Source organism: Callospermophilus lateralis, chromosome 8 (genome assembly GCF_048772815.1).
Source record: "Callospermophilus lateralis isolate mCalLat2 chromosome 8, mCalLat2.hap1, whole genome shotgun sequence".
In the NCBI taxonomy this organism is placed as follows: Eukaryota; Metazoa; Chordata; class Mammalia; order Rodentia; family Sciuridae; genus Callospermophilus; species Callospermophilus lateralis.
In genome coordinates, this window is record NC_135312.1 from 59997956 (window position 1) to 60016393 (window position 18438).

The following is an 18438-nucleotide window of genomic DNA, read 5'->3' on the forward strand; positions in this document are numbered from 1 at the left end:
AATTCAGTAATTTTTAATATATTTACAGAGTTTTGCAATCATCACCACAACCTAAGTTTAAGACATTTTCGTCATCCCTCAAAGAAGCCCTGTACTATTGGCAGTACCCATTGGCAGTCACTCCCCATTCTGCTTACCTTCCAGATTCTGGAAATCATTAATCTGCTTTCTGTCTTCATAAATTTACCTATTCTGGATATTTCGTATTCAAGAAATCTAATACAGTATGTCAGCATATGGTTTTTGGCATGAAACCATCTGAGCATTTCATCTTAGAATTGTATAATAAATAGGAGCCTACTAGTTGTCACATAAAACCAAATCCAGGCTTAAATAGAGATTTATTCAAAAAGACTCTTACAATAGGGAGAATCCTTTGATCTCAGAAATGTGCAAGAATCTCAAAATCAAGCAGAAATTTCTTCCCTTTTATAAAGAGGATAAGCAGACTGAAGCAGGAATTATTAAGGGCGAATTGGATGAGCAGAGGGTCATGATCATTAAGGTTTGAATGGATGTGTGTCCTGCTTGCTGGATTCTTGGGATAAGCTGATGAGGGGCATGGTCTTCACGTTAGTGCATGCCCAGGATTGGGGGCAAGTCAGAGTTGAGGGGCCTATGGGAAGAGAGGCCTGACTGAAGTTTGGTCAAGACAATGAACAGGGTAGGGAAAGGGCAATTGTGAACTTTTGGTTTCAGTAATTAACTCTATTATCCTCCCCAAGTTTCCCTATCTATGCTGTTGGGTGCTAAAGAATACTTCCTTACCACTAAAATGTACTGCCACCTCCCCACACTTTCAGACAGGAAGAATAGATCTGGTACTCAAGAACGTAAAGCAGAGGGCAAGCTAAAAGGAGAGAAAGAATTCTGAAAAGAAAGGATTGTACAAATCTAGTTAGGGTCTGGGTTGAAAGACTCAATAAGATAAAAGAGGCTATAATGATTTTTGATCAAATTATTAAGATTTACTTAATAGGAGTTTGAGAGAATTTACTTAGCACCAATTCAAATGGCTGGTTTCTTGTCAGACAGCTTCACACACTGAATAGTTTTCAGAGTTGTATTTCCCTTAAATCACTTACCCGAGGTGATTAGAAGACACCAAGGCTTTCCACTCTCTTTAAGAGATTCTGTTAGCCCCTATGAGACTGTCAAGATTTATTCTTGTCCTGAGACCCAAAATCCTTTATAAAAGCCATTCACTTTCTGTGAGATTACTACCCACAGATCAGATTCAAGATTATAAAAATAATTGTGCTGCAGTAAATAGGTTTGTTCCCTGTAGACTTCTATTTCTATTTTCACTTTATTTCAAGGATAATTAATTTACTCATGTTTTTGGCAGTTTCCTATTTCCGGTTTTGTTGCTGCTTTACTTGTTATTTCGAAATAAAGATGTTGAGAGATGATAGTATTTTTTAGATGACAAAATTTAAATTACAGGCACTACCTCTAATGTAGTTACTCCAACCAGCTTAAAAATTGTAACTCAATCATTTTAAAAGAAAATACTTCCATGAGAGAAAAAAAAATGGTTTTAAATTGAACTCTAGTGCCCCTTTTTTACCTAATGAGTTATTTGGAGCCACATCTCTGCAGTCGTTAGGCCCAAGTTATTCATCAGTGGCCAAAGATGTTGGGAACTGAATGATGTACACCCTAGGGAATTATCAGTGTAAGCGTAGGTGTTCAGTGTGTCTGGAATATAGAGATGAGTCAGACACTGTGGGAGTTTCTTTGGCAGGTAATTTTATTTTCCCCATGGCTGAAGATAATTACCGTGCTAAAGTTCTGTGCAAATATGACATTATAAAGCTTTGAAATTCGGGTTAAGCAGACTTTCTTTTATTCTAAATAAAAGCCAGTTGTGGGGAGAGGGTAGAGTGGTGTAACAATCCCAAGAACCTTCTTTTAAAAACATATTACCATAGATTAACCCAGTTTCTATTAAATGAAGCCAACCATCGCTTTGCTTTTTATAACAGTTCATTGTGCGAGGAACACACCTGCGTTTTTAGCTGAAAGACTGCATCGAGCTTTGAAGGTAGGTCTGGAAATTTCATACACATTCTTAGCATTTCTCATGGAGAATATAAAAAAAATTGCTTGATATTGATGGAATGTCATATCCCTTTTCCACTTCACTGAGTTCCCTTTTGTAGCTAATCTGTCTACTAATTTGTCTGATTGTTCAATACAGAGGATTCTGGTTAATATAGAGACAGCTACAGCGAATTGTTGGCTAAATGTCTATTTCCCTCATTACACAATGAGCACAGGCAGTGAGACTCATTTTAGAATGCCAGACCTCAAACTTAACCCCTGAGATCTGGTGGCTTCTCAAGCAGCCCCACTTAAAATAAACTAGGCTGAGTCAGCAACCTTTACAGGATATGGAAGCCCTGTGTTTTCACGTCTGTCTTTGCTGCTAGATGATGAGCTTTCATGAGTCATGTTCTTATGTATCTTCAGGCCCTAGGACAGGGCCTGACACATAAAAGATGCTGACCTTGATTTCTTGACATTTCCTGCGCTTTCACATGTACCTTCAAAGTAATGTCCAAATAAGCACCTGATTTCTCTCCCCTCACTCTCCCCACTCCCCAAACCTCCCCCCTCTGTGTCCAGTCATCTCAGTGGATAACCCCAAGAGGAGCTGCCCTTGCCCAGCTCACTAAAAATGGTACCATTCACCCCCAGCCTTGTTCAATCCCCTCAGCCTTCTTTCCATTCCCTGACTATGCCAAAGCTACTCCTTTATCCAAGGCTTTGCATGTGTTGTCCTCTGCCTGGAATGGCCTTCCTCCAGATCTCTCTGTGGCTCCTTCTCATCTTTTTAGATCTCAGCTCAGATGTCTCCTCCTGGAAGAGGTCTTCCCTGATTATGCTATGTCAGGCGGCTCCCTGTCAGTCCCTCTCCATTCCATTTGTCTGCTTTATTTTCTTCACAATTCTTGTTAACATTTACTTATTCAATTAGGTGATTTGCTTTACTGAATCCACCTATTAGAAATAAGCTCCATGAGGACAGGTATAATCTGTGTTATTGACTGCCATATCCAGAGTATGTGGAACAATGCCTGGGATACAGCAGATGCTCATAGGCATTTGCCAGATGCAGAAATAAATGGAGTCAACACCCACTGAACTGCTCAGCTTAAAATTTTACCCTCTCCTTCTCCATTATCCTTAAGCAATGTATCATTATTTGGTCAATTCCCTTATTCTTTTTTTTTTTTAAAGATAGAGAGGAGAGAGAGAGAGAGAGAATTTTAATATTCTATTTTCTAGTTATCGGCGGACACAACATCTTCGTTTGTATGTGGTGCTGAGGATCGAACCCCGGCCGCACGCATGCCAGGCGAGCATGCTACCACTTGAGCCACATCTCCAGCCCCTGGTCAATTCCCTTATTAAGCATCTCTCAAACCTTTCCATTTTTCCATCCTTACTGCCACTATTCTAGTTCAGTTCATCATTGTCTGTATTACTGCAGTTTTCCCATGGGGGGGTCCTAGAGTCTCTAGTTTTATTTTCCCTTGTCTTCATTTTACTCCTGCCTTGCAATCTGTTCCACATATTGCAGTCAAAGCAATCTTTGAATCCACAAATGTGTTCTGATCTCAACATTCTTATGCTTAGAATAATGTAATAGTTCTCCACATTTGGGATCCAATTAGCTGCATTTCACGGTTAACAAGGACTGGCCTTTCCAGACATATCTCTTGCTATCCTTCCTTGTTGTTGGTATACCCTGGAATGTGGCATTCTTTCTTGACCTAAATGTTTACTCACAATACAGCTTTCATTCTTCTATTAGAACATCCTTTCCTCTATATGAACCCACTCCTATTTCCCCTGGTTGATTATCTAGGCTTCATTATAAATGGCACTTCCTTGGACAGACCTTTTCTAATCTTTAATCTTTCTTATCACTAATGTATACTTCCATGGCACCCAATATTTCCCATGTCAGACCATTTTACAGTGGCCTGCTTTCTTGCCTGTATCCTTTACGAAATTGGAAGTTTACCAGGGATGGCTCCTCTGTTCTTCAGGATTTAGCATGGTGCTGGCACAGAGCATGGGCTCCATAAATATTTGTTGAATAAATGAATAGTGGAGTTTGGTGGTAAATAAATGAAGAAGAATCACTTTGTGCACATATAGTTTATAGATATAAACACAGATCTACATAACATTTTGTGACCCAGGGGATATGCACTGTCAACACCTGCCTTTCTTAACAGGGTGCTGGAACTGATGAGTTTACCCTGAACCGAATAATGGTTTCCAGATCTGAAACTTACCTTTTGGACATTCGAGCAGAGTTCAAGAAGCATTATGGCTATTCCTTATACTCCGCAATTAAAGTAAGTTTCTGTTAAAAATATCCAATGTCTTTTGCCCTTCTTGATTCATCCTCTTTCTCTAATATCACTTAAAACACAGAGATATATGACTTAAATTTATTTCTTCTTGTCAACGTGTAAATGTGTTTTGTGAATTTAAAATAATTATAGCAAAATGTCCTTAAACATAGTGTCTGATTTTTCAGCTGTAAAATTCCAGGTGTCTGATAGACAACACTTCCTTTTTTCCTTTCGCTTTTCTTGTGTGTGTGTGTGTGTGTGTGTGTGTGTGTGTGTGTTTTTACTGGATTTTGAACAAAAGGCCTCCCCCATGCATGCTAAGCAAGCACTCTACCACTGAGGTACATCCCCAGCCCCTCTCATCAAATTTTTAGGTGTACTGGCCATCATTTTTTCTTCCTTAGTGAAACACATGTGCAAGTTGTTTGCCTATTACTTATACTGCAATGTTTTTACTTAGTTCAGTGTTTAGGACAATGTAAGGGAAAATTACATATTTTAAATTTCCTCTTTGTGGGCTCGGGTGTATCTCCGTGGTACAGTGCTTGCCTAGCACATGCAAGGTCCCAGCACCACAAACAACAATGACAACAACAACAATACATTTCTTCTTTGTTGTATACTAAAGACGACATGGTTCTGCAGCGTCAGTTCTTTTCATTGCAGAGGTGAGACACTTTCTCATTTTTAACAGTTGTATATCATTCCATTGTTTGAGTATTTGTACCAATGACATCAACTGATGTTTCCGATTCCATGCTGTTATAAACAGTGTTGCAGTGTGCACACATGATTTCATAAGGCACAAGTGTGTCTGAGGTGTAAATTCTCAGAAGCAGGATTGCTTAGACAAATGTAAGTGCATTTTTAAATTTTGGTAAATGCTACCACTTGACCTCCATTTTCCACTTCTAAGAAGAAATTGTTTCACTACAGCCTTGGAACAGAAGGTTATTTTTGACCCACAACCAAACTTTTTTTTGTTGTAACAATCTGAGAGGTTAGGAATTTATATCTTCAGTGTAGTTTCAAAGTACTTTTTTTTTTTTTCTGGGTGTAAGACTGAACATGTTTTCATGTTTAAAATGCCATTGGTATTTCTTTTTCTATGCTGTATCTCTCTATATTCTTTGTCCCTCTTCTTTTGGATTTTGTTATTTTGGGTCCATTTCTGAGACCTTTTTTTTTTTGGTACCAAGAATTGAACTCAGGAGCACTTGACCACTGAGCCACATCCCCAGCCCTATTTGTATTTTATTTAGAGACAGGGTCTCACTGAGTTGCTTAGTACCTCACTATTGCTGAGGCTGGCTTTGAATTCGTGATCCTCCTGCCTCAGTCTCCTGAGCCACTGGGATTACAAGCCACTGAGACTTCTTTTTATGGAAGGTAGATTAGCCTTTTTTTTTTTTATTGCAGAATCACATCAGTTACACTTCCATTGATTTATATATTGCCATACTAGGGTTTGTTGTATTCTGCTGCCTTTCCTATCCGTTACTACCCCCCTCCCCTCCCCTCCCCTCCCCTCTTCTCTCTCTACCCACTCTACTGCAGTTCATATCTCCCCCTTGTATTATTTTTCCCTTTCCCCTCGCGCTACCTCTTGTATGTAATTTTGTATAACCCTGAGGGTCTCCTTCCGTTTCCATGCAATTTCCCTTCTCCCTCCCTTTCCCTCCCACCTCTCGTCCCTGTTTAATGTTAATCTTCTTCTCATGCTCTTCGTCCCTACTCTGTTCTTAGTTACTCTCCTTATATCAAAGAAGACATTTGGCATTTGTTTTTTAGGGATTGGCTGGCTTCACTCAGCATAATCTGCTCTAATGCCATCCATTTCTCTCCAAATTCTATGATTTTGTCATTTCTTAATGCAGAGTAATACTCCATTGTGTATAAATGCCACATTTTTTTTATCCATTCGTCTATTGAAGGGCATCTAGGTTGGTTCCACAGTCTTGCTATTGTGAATTGTGCTGCTATGAACATCGATGTAGCAGTGTCCCTGTAGCATGCTCTATTTAGGTCTTTAGGGAATAGACCGAGAAGGGGGATAGCTGGGTCAAATGGTGGCTCCATTCCCAACTTTCCAAGAAATCTCCATACTGCTTTCCATATTGGCTGCACCAATTTGCAGTCCCACCAACAATGAACAAGTGTACCCTTTTCCCCACATCCTCGCCAGCACTTGTTGTTGTTTGACTTCATAATGGCTGCCAATCTTACTGGAGTGAGATGGTATCTTAGGGTGGTTTTGATTTGCATTTCTCTGACTGCTAGGGATGGTGAGCATTTTTTCATGTACTTGTTGATTGATTGTATGTCCTCCTCTGAGAAGTGTCTGTTCATGTCTTTGGCCCATTTGTTGATTGGGTTATTTGTTATCTTGTTATCTAATTTTTTGAGTTCTTTGTATACTCTGGATATTAGGGCTCTATCTGAAGTGTGAGGAGTAAAGATTTGTTCCCAGGATGTAGGCTCCCTACCTCTCTTGTTGTTTCTTTTGCTGAGAAAAAACTTTTTAGTTTGAGTAAGTCCCATTTGTTGATTCTAGTAATTAACTGTTGTGCTATGGGTGTCCTATTGAGGAATTTGGAGCCCGACCCCACAGTATGTAGATCATAGCCGACTTTTTCTTCTATCAGACGCCGTGTCTCTGACTTGATATCAAGCTCCTTGATCCATTTTGAGTTAACTTTAGTGCATGGCGAGAGAAAGGGATTCAGTTTCATTTTGTTGCATATGGATTTCCAGTTTTCCCAGCACCATTTGTTGAAAATGCTATCCTTCCTCCATTGCATGCTTTTAGCCCCTTTATCAAATATAAGATAGTTGTAGTTTTGTGGGTTGGTTTCTGTGTCCTCTATTCTGTACCATTGGTCCACCCGCCTGTTTTGGTACCAGTACCATGCTGTTTTTGTTACTATTGCTCTGTAGTATAGTTTGAAGTCTGGTATCGCTATACCGCCTGATTCACCCTTCCTGCTTAGCATTGTTTTTGCTATTCTGGGTCTTTTATTTTTCCATATGAATTTCATGATTGCTTTCTCTATTTCTATAAGAAATGCCATTGGGATTTTGATTGGTATTGCATTAAACCTATAGAGAACTTTTGGTAATATCGTCATTTTGATGATGTTAGTTCTGCCTATCCATGAACAGGGTATATTTTTCCATCTTCTAAGATCCTCTTCTATTTCTCTCTTTAGGGTTCTGTAGTTTTCATTGTATAAGTCTTTCACCTCTTTTGTTAGGTTGATTCCTAAGTATTTTATTTTTTGGGGGGATATTGTGAATGGAGTGGTTGTCCTCATTTCCATTTCAGAGGATTTGTCGCTGATATACAGGAATGCCTTTGATTTATACGTGTTGATTTTATATCCTGCCACTTTGCTGAATTCATTTATTAGCTCTAATAGTTTCTTTGTAGACCCTTTTGGGTCTGCTAGGTATAGAATCATGTCATCTGCAAATAGTGATAATTTGAGTTCTTCTTTTCCTATTTTTATGCCTTTAATTTCTTTCGTCTGTCTAATTGCTCTGGCCAGTGATTCGAGAACTATGTTGAACAGAAGTGGTGAGAGAGGGCATCCCTGTCTTGTTCCAGATTTTAGAGGGAATGCCTTCAGTTTTTCTCCATTCAGAATGATGCTAGCCTGAGGCTTAGCATAGATTGCTTTTACAATATTGAGGTATGTTCCTGTTATCCCTATTTTTTCTAGAGTTTTGAACATAAAGGGATGCTGTACTTTGTCGAATGCTTTTTCCGCATCTATCGAGACGATCATATGGTTCTTATTTTTAAGCCTATTGATGTGGTGAATAACATTTATTGATTTCCATATATTGAACCAGCCTTGCATCCCAGGGATAAATCCTACCTGATCATGGTGCACAATTTTTTTGATATGTTTTTGTATCCGGTTCGCCAGAAGTTTATTGAGGATTTTTGCATCTAGGTTCATTAGAGATATTGGTGTGTAGTTTTCTTTCTTTGAAGTGTCTTTGTCTGGTTTAGGAATCAGGGTGATGTTGGCCTCGTAGAAAGAATTTGGAAGTTCTCCCTCTTTTTCTATTTCCTGAAATAGCTTGAAAAGTATTGGTGTTAGTTCCTCTTTAAAGGTTTTGTAAAACTCTGCTGTATACCCATCCGGTCCTGGGCTTTTCTTAGTTGGTAGTCTTTTGATGGTTTCTTCTATTTCCTCAATTGATATTGGTCTGTTTAGGTTGTCTATATCCTCCTGACTCAATCTGGGCAGGTCATATGACTTAAGAAATTTATCGATGCCTTCACTATCTTCTATTTTATTGGAGTATAAGGATTCAAAATAGTTTCTGATTATCTCCTGTATTTCTGAAGTGTCTGTTGTGATATTGCCTTTTTCATCCCGTATGCTAGTAATTTGATTTCTCTCTCTTCTTCTCTTCATTAGCATGGCTAAGGGTCTGTCGATTTTATTTATTTTTTCAAAGAACCAACTTTTAGTTTTGTCAATCTTTTCAATTGTTTCTTTTGTTTCGATTTCATTAATTTCAGCTCTGATTTTAATAATTTCTTGCCTTCTACTTCTTTTGCTGTTGTTTTGCTCTTCTTTTTCTAGGATTTTGAGATGGAGTATGAGATCATTTATTTGTTGGTTTTTTCTTTTTTTAAGGAATGAACTCCAAGCAATGAATTTTCCTCTTAGAACTGCTTTTAATGTGTCCCATAGATTCCGATATGTTGTGTCTGTGCTTTCATTTATCTCTAAGAATTTTTTAATTTCCTCCTTGATGTCTTCTATAACCCATTGATCATTTAGTAACCAATTGTTCATTCTCCAAGTGATGCATGTTTTTTCCTTCCTTCTTTTATCATTGATTTTCAGTTTCATTCCATTATGATCACATAAGATGCATGGAATTATCTCCACTCCTTTATATTGTCTAAGAGTTGCCCTGTGACATAATATATGATCTATTTTTGAGAAGGATCCATGTGCTGCTGAGAAAAAAGTGTAACTGCTTGATGTTGGGTGGTATATTCTATATATATCAATTAAGTCTAGGTTATTAATTGTGTTATTGAGTTCTATAGTTTCCTTATTCAACTTTTGTTTGGAAGATCTGTCTAGTGGTGAGAGAGGTGTGTTGAAGTCTCCCATGATTATTGTATGTTGGTCTATTAGACTCTTAAACTTAAGAAGAGTTTGTTTGATGAACATAGCTGCACCATTGTTTGGGGCATATATATTTATGATAGTTATGTCTTGTTGGTGTATGGTTCCCTTGAGCAGTATGTAGTGTCCCTCTTTATCCCTTTTGATTAACTTTGGCTTGAAATCTATTTTATTTGATATGAGTATGGACACTCCTGCTTGTTTCCGAAGTCCATATGAGTGATATGATTTTTCCCAACCTTTCACCTTCAGTCTATGTATGTCTTTTCCTATCAAATGCGTCTCCTGTAGGCAGCATATTGTTGGGTCTTGTTTTGTGATCCATTCTACTAGCCTGTGTCTCTTGATTGGTGAGTTTAAGCCATTAACATTTAGGGTTATTATTGAGATATGGGTTGTTCTTCCAGCCATAATTGTTTATTTATGTTACTAAACATGGTTTGTTTTCCTTTTTGATGATTTTCCCCCCCTTTACTGTCCTACCTCCCACTGTTGGTTTTCATTGTTATTTTCCATTTCCTCTTCCTGCAATGTTTTGCCGAGGATGTTTTGAAGACATGGTTTTCTAGCTGCAAATTCTTTTAACTTTTGTTTATCGTGGAAGGTTTTAATTTCATCTTCCATCCTGAAGCTTAATTTTGCTGGGTACATGATTCTTGGTTGGAACCCATTTTCTTTCAGTTTTTGAAATATGTTATTCCAGGATCTTCTAGCTTTCAGAGTCTGTGTTGAAAGATCAGCTGTTATCCTGATTGGTTTACCCCTAAATGTAATCTGCTTCCTTTCTCTTGTAGCTTTTAAAATTCTCTCCTTATTCTGTATGTTGGGCATCTTCATTATAATGTGTCTAGGTGTGGATCTCTTATGATTTTGCACATTCGGCGTCCTGTATGCTTCTAGGATTTGGGGTTCTGTCTCATTCTTCAAGTCTGGGAAGTTTTCTCGTATTATTTCATTGAATAGGTGGTTCATTCCTTTGGTTTGGACCTCTATACCTTCCTGTATCCCAATGACTCTTAAGTTTGGTCTCTTTATATTATCCCATATTTCTTGGATGTTCTGCTCATGGTTTCTTAACAGTTTTGCTGAGCTATCTATGTTCTTTTCAAGTTGAAATACTTTGTCTTCATTGTCTGATGTTCTATCTTCTAAGTGTTCTACTCTGCTGGTAGTATTCTCAATTGAGTTTTTAAGTTGGTTTATTGCTTCCTGCATTTCTAGGATTTCTGTTTGTTTGTTTTTTATTACCTCTATCTCCCTGTATAGTTGATCTTTTGCTTCTTGGATTTGTTTATGTAATACATTGTCGAAGTGGTCGAAATGATCTTTCATTGTCTGATTTTGCTGTCTAATGTCTTCCTTGAGACTCCAGATCATTTGCAGCATGTATATCCTGAATTCTTTATCTGACATTCCATCTGCTGCAGCTATAACCTCTTCTAAAGTTGAGTTGACCTGCATTGCTTGTGGTCCTTTCTTTCCTTGTCTTTTCATATTGCTCGTGTTTCTTTCTGCTTAGTGAAACTGTTGTGTTTTTGAAATTTTTCCCCCTATATATTTATATTGCTCTTGTATAATTGAAAAGTCTCCCTTGCAGGGGCGGGCAGCAGCTCTGCTCCTCCTCCAATTGGGGTGATCTGTCTACCACGCTGGCGGGCCGCTGGGACTGTTCTGCCGGTCGGTTGCAGGTCTGCCTACCTTGGAGGCGCGGGCAGCGGCTCTGCTCTGCCCTTCCTCCTATTGGTGTGACGTGTCTACCGCGTCACCACGTCCGTGAACCCCTGGGCCTGTTCCACCAGTTAGTCGCGGATCTGACTACCTTGCAGGTGTGGGTGGCGGCTCTGCTCTGCCCCTCCCCCAAGTGGTGTGACGTGTCTACCACGCCGGCAGGCCGCTGGGGCTGTTCTGCCAGACTGTCACAGGCCTGCCTACCTTGCGGATGCAGGTGGAGGATCTGCTTTCCCCCTACCCCAATTGGGGATTCTTGACAACCACGCCGGCAGGTCGCTGGACCTGTTCCGGGCGCAGGCGGCGGCTCTGTTCGGCCCCTGCACTAGCCGGAGCGACGCGACACCACGCCGGCGGGTCGCTGGGCCTGTTCCAGGCTCTGGCAGCGCCTCTGTTCGGCCCCTGCTCTAGCCTGAGCGACGCGACACCACGCCGGCGGGTCGCTGGATCTGTTCCGGGCGCAGGCGGCGGCTCTGATCGGCCCCTGCTCTAGCCTGAGTGACACGACACCACGCCGGCGGGTCGCTGGGCCTGTTCCGGGCTCTGGCGGCGGCTCTGTTCGGCCCCTGCTCTAGCCGGAGCGACGCGACACCACGCCGGCGGGTCGCTGGACCTGTTCCGGGCGCAGGCAGCGGCTCTGATCGGCCCCTGCTCTAGCCTGAGCGACGCGACACCACGCCGGCGGGTAGCTGGGCCTGTTCCGGGCTCTGGCGGCGGCTCTGTTCGGCCCCTGCTCTAGCCTGAGCGACGCGACACCACGCCGGCGGGTTGCTGGACCTATTCCGGGCGCAGGCAGCGGCTCTGTTCGGCCCCTGCTCTAGCCGGGGCAACGCGACACCACGTCGGCGGGTCGCTGGACCTGATCCGGGCACAGGCGGCGGCTCTGTTCGGCCCCTGCTCTAGCCGGGGCGACGCTACACCACGCCGGCGGGTCGCTGGGCCTGTTCCGGGCTCTGGCGGCAGCTCTGCTCCGCCCCTCTGGCCTTCACTGTATTCAGCAGGACCCGGACCGAGAGACAGTTTCCGCGGGTTCTTTATCCCTGGGCCAGAGCAGTTCCGGGAGCCAGAATTCGGCCTCTCCGGACTTGGTGCATGCTCCGACAGGAGCAGGCTCCAAGAAGCAGTTTCCGCGGGTTCTATAGCCCTGGGCCAGAGCAGCTCCGGTAGCCGGAGCTCCGCCGCTCCGGGCTCGGTGCGTGTTCTGATAGGAGCAGGCTCCAAGAAGCAGTTTCCGCGTGTTATTTAGCACTAAGTCTGAGCAATTTGTCTGCGAGACGCAGACAATTGTCAGCCTGAAATTACCTGTTCTATAGCTGAAAGAGCTGCAATCAGTCAAAAACAAGGATGGTGACGTCAGCTCTCCAAGATGGTGGCCGCTGGCTTCCTCCGTGGTCTGACCGGTGTGGAGAACCGAACTGGACTGTTTCCTTCCCCGTCTCCAACCCAGAATTCAGCTCCGAGCTCAGCAAATGCCTAGCTGGCAGGAGCCCGCAGAATCAGCATCGCTGTATCTCTGCGCCACCAGCCCGTCGTTTCCCAGTGCGCGCCGCAGACTCCAGCCGCAGGGCGATCTGCCGAACAATCAGCGCTCCGTACGGACAAATCGCTCGCTTTTGAGCCCCTGAAGCTGATCCTCGTGCGATGAAAATCCTTCCACTAGGTTTTGGAGCACCCCAATTTTGCTGGAAATTCCTAACAAGATAGCTTTTAGCCGTTCTAACTCATCATTTTCCCTCACAGTGACGCATTACTCGGAGTTACTGCACTCCCTTCGCGGCCATCTTCCCCCTCCCCCAGATTAGCCTTTTATCTTATAAATATTTTCCCCAATTTGTTATTTGATCTTTTACTTGACTGGAGGTATTTTTTCCAAGCAGAAGTCTTAAATTTTATTTCATTGAATTTTTCAAATTTTTATAGTTTCTTGGTTTTTTAAAGCAGATTGGTCTATTGTATTTCTACTGTTTTGGAGAACAACCTTTCTAAAATGTGTTATACTGCTTCCTGTTTTAAAGAATGAATCTGATTTTCATTGTTCTCAGATCTCAGCTTATATAATTATATACATAGGAAGATCAAATAAATTGCAAATTAATTATAATTTAATAAGGAAGTAAGACTGGCAAAATATGTGCAAGAAGCTTTCATACCTTGAGGCCATGGTTGAAAGTTATAGGAACATGGCAACTGGTAAATAAATGGCAAACTAAGGGATTAGCCACAGACTTGCTGACAATCTTTTTTGATTCATTTTTCTACCTTGGCCCCCACATGACGTATGAAAGACTTCAGAGTCTTAGTCCTTGCTGGTTTGCTGGAAGAAAGTGAAGCTGAAATTGAGCCAGGCTGCTCAACCATCCCAATCATCAGGGCCTAACTGACTAGATAGGATAGAATCCAGGGCTGGCTTCCTGCAGGCTGCATGGCTTCCTTGCGTCTGCTTCCCCATCCTCCCTCTAAAAATCCTCATTGGAGAGCTGGACCCAGGTGGATTCCCCAAGGACCAAGCTGGGGATTGGGGCCCACAGGGGAAGCTAGGACAAAGAAGGAAGCAGCAGCCCAGCAGCCAGAGCCCAGAGGAGTGCATTCACTCTTGAGCATTGAAAGTCCAAAGCTGGGAGTGGAATCACGCTCTCCAGACACCCAGTCTCAGATGACGATCGTTTGTACCCTTTGTGCGGATTCTGACCCTGGTTAGCCCCTCTGCAGCTATCTCTCCTTAATTCCCTAGGAGGGTGGAGTCCCCTTCCTTGTGGGAGATGATGCCTAGACGTGGGCACCAGTGATGCCTGGCTTAAAGCATGTTCCAGTGTCACTATGAGCACCTGTGACCTTACCCAAGATAGCCTCCCTTGAACAGATGCAAACATTGGCCTGGCCAGGCCTCTCCGCAGCCATCTTCAGAGCATTCCTGCTTCGAAGTCCACAAATGGCTTTTTAATGAAGAATGAATTAACATAATCAGTTCTTTTTCAACAAGATTTTTTTCAACATTTTTTTTATTATTATTTTAAGCCCTAGCCTTTGTGTTTACACTAAACGAAAAGTTTAGTTAACATGAAAGGCAGACTTGAGTCCTACTGCTCTAAGAAATGCTGTTGACCTGAAAGCTGAAATCAGGAACTTTAAAAAGCAACTGACTCTGCCTGAGGCTTAGCACAGATTTCATCAACTATTCACTCTCAATTCTATTTGAATCGATCCTGACACAATACAATAGTTTCAATCATCAGAGGAAGATTCAATAATGTTAACCATATTGTACTTACTAAGGCAGAAAAGTAGACTCATACATTTTATAACAATTGTCAGTAACAAGGTTGACACACAAAGAGGGCTTTCAGTTCACCATCAGCAAACCAGAAAATTCAATTAAGCAACGGCTCTCAGTCCCCCAGTGGTCTGCGTAATTGAGACTTATTGTATTAGAAAACATTTAAACTGTTTGTAGTTTGATAAAAAGAAAAATCCATCACTGAAAAGTTCAGTTTGTGATTTGAAATAATATAAATCCTTTCATTTCTACCACCTAATGTACATTATTGGCTAATCTTATTATGTTTTTCCTACTGACAAGCAGGATCTTTTAAGATGGTTAAGTTTCTGAAATCCAGGAGGCAGAGTTCCACTTCATTTCTTGTCCAATCCTTTAATTCAGTTTTCTCCCTTCCTCAATACTCTAAATATTTTTCTACTTACTAACACCTTTCTCATGTGATGGTTGATGGAAAAGAAAGGAAGAACAGAAGTTAAAAAAAAAAAAAAAGGCAAATTTGTATCTTCTTTTACTTAACAAGAAGATGTTAGTGGAAAATTTGATTGAATTATATTTGGTCAGTAAATTATGTACCTATCTAATAAATATGGCTCCTTAATGGAAAATACAGTAGCTACCCTCAGTAAACTCATAACCTATGTGGACGCTTGTAGTAGGCATAAAAAATTACATGACAATTGAAACAACATGCAACTAAGTATCAGTAAAGACCGAAATATAGGAATTGAGAGAAGTTTGGGGCTAGACAGGGAATATTTCTTGGAGCAGACAGTGTCTGCTGCCTCTCTGTTCGACAGCATGCACTGAGTATCTCCTATGGGCCAGCTGCTCTGCTGGTCAACATGGTTCCAAGATGAACATTCTGGAAACACAACTACAGTGAGAGGCAGGAGGAAAAGAAGTGATAAGGCATTTACTTGATTAGAGTCTACGTCAGGCAATATTAAGAAATAAAATCCAAGTGCCAAGATGAGTTCAGATTAAAAGAGCTTTGAAATCAGGGAATTTGTATTACATTCATTCAGTTTAAAATATCTGTTAGATACATGTAATATGCCAGGTTTAGGGTTATAATTCTAGGGAAGGAACTGTATTTCCTGTTATAATTATAAATAAATGTAAAATCACGACTATGGTACTATGAGGGAAAGAGATATTGTGGTATAAGATCACATAACACAAGAGCTTGACTGACAGGAAAGGTTTCTCTGAGGAAATTCTTTTTTTTTTTAATTTTTTAATTTATTTTATTTATTTATTTTTTAATTTTTATTGTTGGTTGTTCAAAACATTACATAGTTCTTGATATATCATATTTCACACTTTGATTCAAGTGGGATATGAACTCCCATTTTTACCCCATATACAGATTGCAGAATCACATCAGTTACACATCCATTTGAGGAAATTCTTATTCTGATCTGATAAATGATAATAACAAGGCTGAAGGCTATGGAGGTAGGGCATTCTAATAAAAGGAATTGCAAATGAAAAGATCTCATGGGTAAAACATTTTGATCATAATGAAAAATGAGGGTAAAAGAACCAGATCATGCAGGACCTTTTTGATAATGTTTAAGGATGTGTGTCTTCAGCTTAAGAGTAATGAGAAGCTAGCTAGCGAAGAGTTTTATGGAAGCCAGGGTCATGAGCATTGAAAAGACCCCTGTGACTATGGAGAATGAATTGAACATGAGCTAGAAGAGATGGAGAATTGAGTTAGGAGAGTCATATTCTAGTAGCTGTGGGTTGGTTGCAAAGAAAGGAAAGGCAAGGATTCAAAAGATTTTTAGTAGATACAACTTGAGGGACTCAGTTTGATATCTTGGTGTGAGGAGTGAGGAACAGGTACCAAGGATGACACCCAGGATTCTAAGTCAGGAAGCAGAATGTGGTGCCATTTCCCAGAAGAGGGTCAGGTCTTATGGCTTCCTCTTTCTGGGGAATGGGAGGAAGTTCATGAGTCTGAGATGCCTTTGGAACATGTAAGTCAAAATGTCCACAAGACTGATAGTGGACTTTGATGAGATAGACTTTGAAAATGAAATATGTCCCTTAGGAAGAAAATATAGAATGAGAGGAGAAGAAAGCTTAGAATTGAGCTTTAACCATCACTAACATCTAATGGCTGGCTAGAAGAGGAGGAGCCTGTGAAGGAGAGGAAGGTAGGCCAGGCCTGCGTGTAGAAAGAACAGCACTCAAGGGAAGAAAATGTTTCCAAGACAAAATGAACAAGATCCTATGTCCTGCTGACAGAAAAGTAAGATGAGGGCTAGGAAAATGTTTTTACTCTTGAAGGGTATGCTGGCCATTGCACTTGATTTACAAATATAGTAATTAACACCTTGGGTAGAGCTTAATGAATCTGTAGTCACACTAGTGACAAGAAATGAAAACCTAGATTAGATTTGCCGTGGTCAGTTTTGGGAAAGGAATAAACTCTAAAATACCACAATGAAAGAATTGGCAGGATTGATGAAGTGTGAAGAGTGAAAGATGGGCTCAAAGTTGGGAGAAGAGAGAACCATGGTACACAGGCCCACAGAAGCATTTAGTTAGTTTCTTAAGATAAATTAATATGGCCTAAACCAGGCATGGTGGTGCATGCCTATAATTCCAGTGACTCAAGAAGCTGAGGCAGGAGGATCACAAGTTCAAGGTCAACCTAGGAAACTCAGACCCTGTCTCAAAATGAAAAATACAAAGAGCTGGGGATGTTAGCTCAGAGATAAAGTGCCCCCGGGTTCAATCCCCAAAACAAAAAAAATAAATAACTAAAAAATAAAAAGAAAGAAAGAAAGAAAAAGAACAATTAATATTACCTAATTAGAAAGGTATAATTAGGTTACTCTCATAATTTATGCATATATTTGTTTTTCTCTATTGGTTCTGTTCTTTGCAGTCAGATACTTCTGGGGACTATGAAATCACACTCATAAAGATCTGTGGAGGAGATGACTGAGTCAAGAAGATAATCTCTGAAAGTCACCTGCTCCCGAGGTGAATTTCTCCAATAGCTCTGCTTGCTTCTTTCTCATAGTATTTAAAAGTACAAACAAGTGTAAAATAGCAACTTATTTGCCTAACAGAAATTTTCATTGTTTCATAGCAACAATAACAGTTTATTATTTTAGAGCATCTCATTTATAATGTAATTTTTAAAAATGAATAAATGAAATCTATCAAGTGGTATTAAGGATCTGCTAATATTATCCGAACTATATTTCTGCTTAGGAAGTCAGAATCAGATTTAAACCACTGCATATAAAGCAGGGTAATAAAAATCACTGCCTTTGTTAAATGTATGTAATTTGTCTATTTCTTTTTAAAGTCTATCAATATGTATGGTACCTAGGCTATCGACTAATGGTATTTTAAAACATTTGTTATAAAATCTGTTGATGCTTTAGTTTATCTATTACTTTATTAATCACAGTCTTTAAAAAACTAAAAATAAAGATGTATGTGACTCTGTCCTAACTTTTCAAGCTCTAGGAGTTTCAATGCCTAAGTTCTTTCAGGCCACAGAACACATCTGCTGAACAATTCATCCTACCACTTCCAGTCGAAATGGCAAGCATGAATTATGGTTGCATATGCTAAATGCTACTTTCCCAGAAATGGGTATTTACAATCAAGCCTCTTAGGTGTCTTTTCCCCCCAAGACAGCAAAACTATACTTTGGAAAAAATATAACCTTCATGTTCTTTTTGAATGGGACGTAATAAGACATACCTTGGCTGATATGAAATACATGAAGTAAAAACTTGCAGTTGGGATTATCAGTCTAGAATAAAATGAGCATACTGCAGCAGCTATGTCTGAGTCCAGGGCTTTTGAGTCATAGGATGGTAAAGAGTACTTAAGCTAATATCTTTGAAATGCTTATCCCTGTGCC

At 40.5% G+C, this 18438-nt stretch overlaps 1 protein-coding gene across 2 annotated transcripts in view; it reads left to right on the plus strand.

Annotated features, from left to right (window-relative positions):
- Anxa3 (annexin A3) overlaps window positions 1-18147 on the plus strand; it is a 65965-nt gene extending 47818 nt beyond the window's left edge. Inside the window, exons 10-12 of one of the 2 annotated variants that reach the window (XM_076864467.2) lie at window positions 1989-2047; window positions 4254-4376; window positions 17443-18147. In XM_076864467.2, the coding sequence (XP_076720582.2) occupies window positions 1989-2047; window positions 4254-4376; window positions 17443-17502 (242 nt within the window). In that variant the 3' untranslated portion in view covers window positions 17503-18147. The remainder of the gene's footprint in view (window positions 1-1988; window positions 2048-4253; window positions 4377-17442) is intronic. The other variant, XM_076864466.2, reaches the window with a different exon arrangement.
- Window positions 18148-18438: the final 291 nt, after the last annotated feature.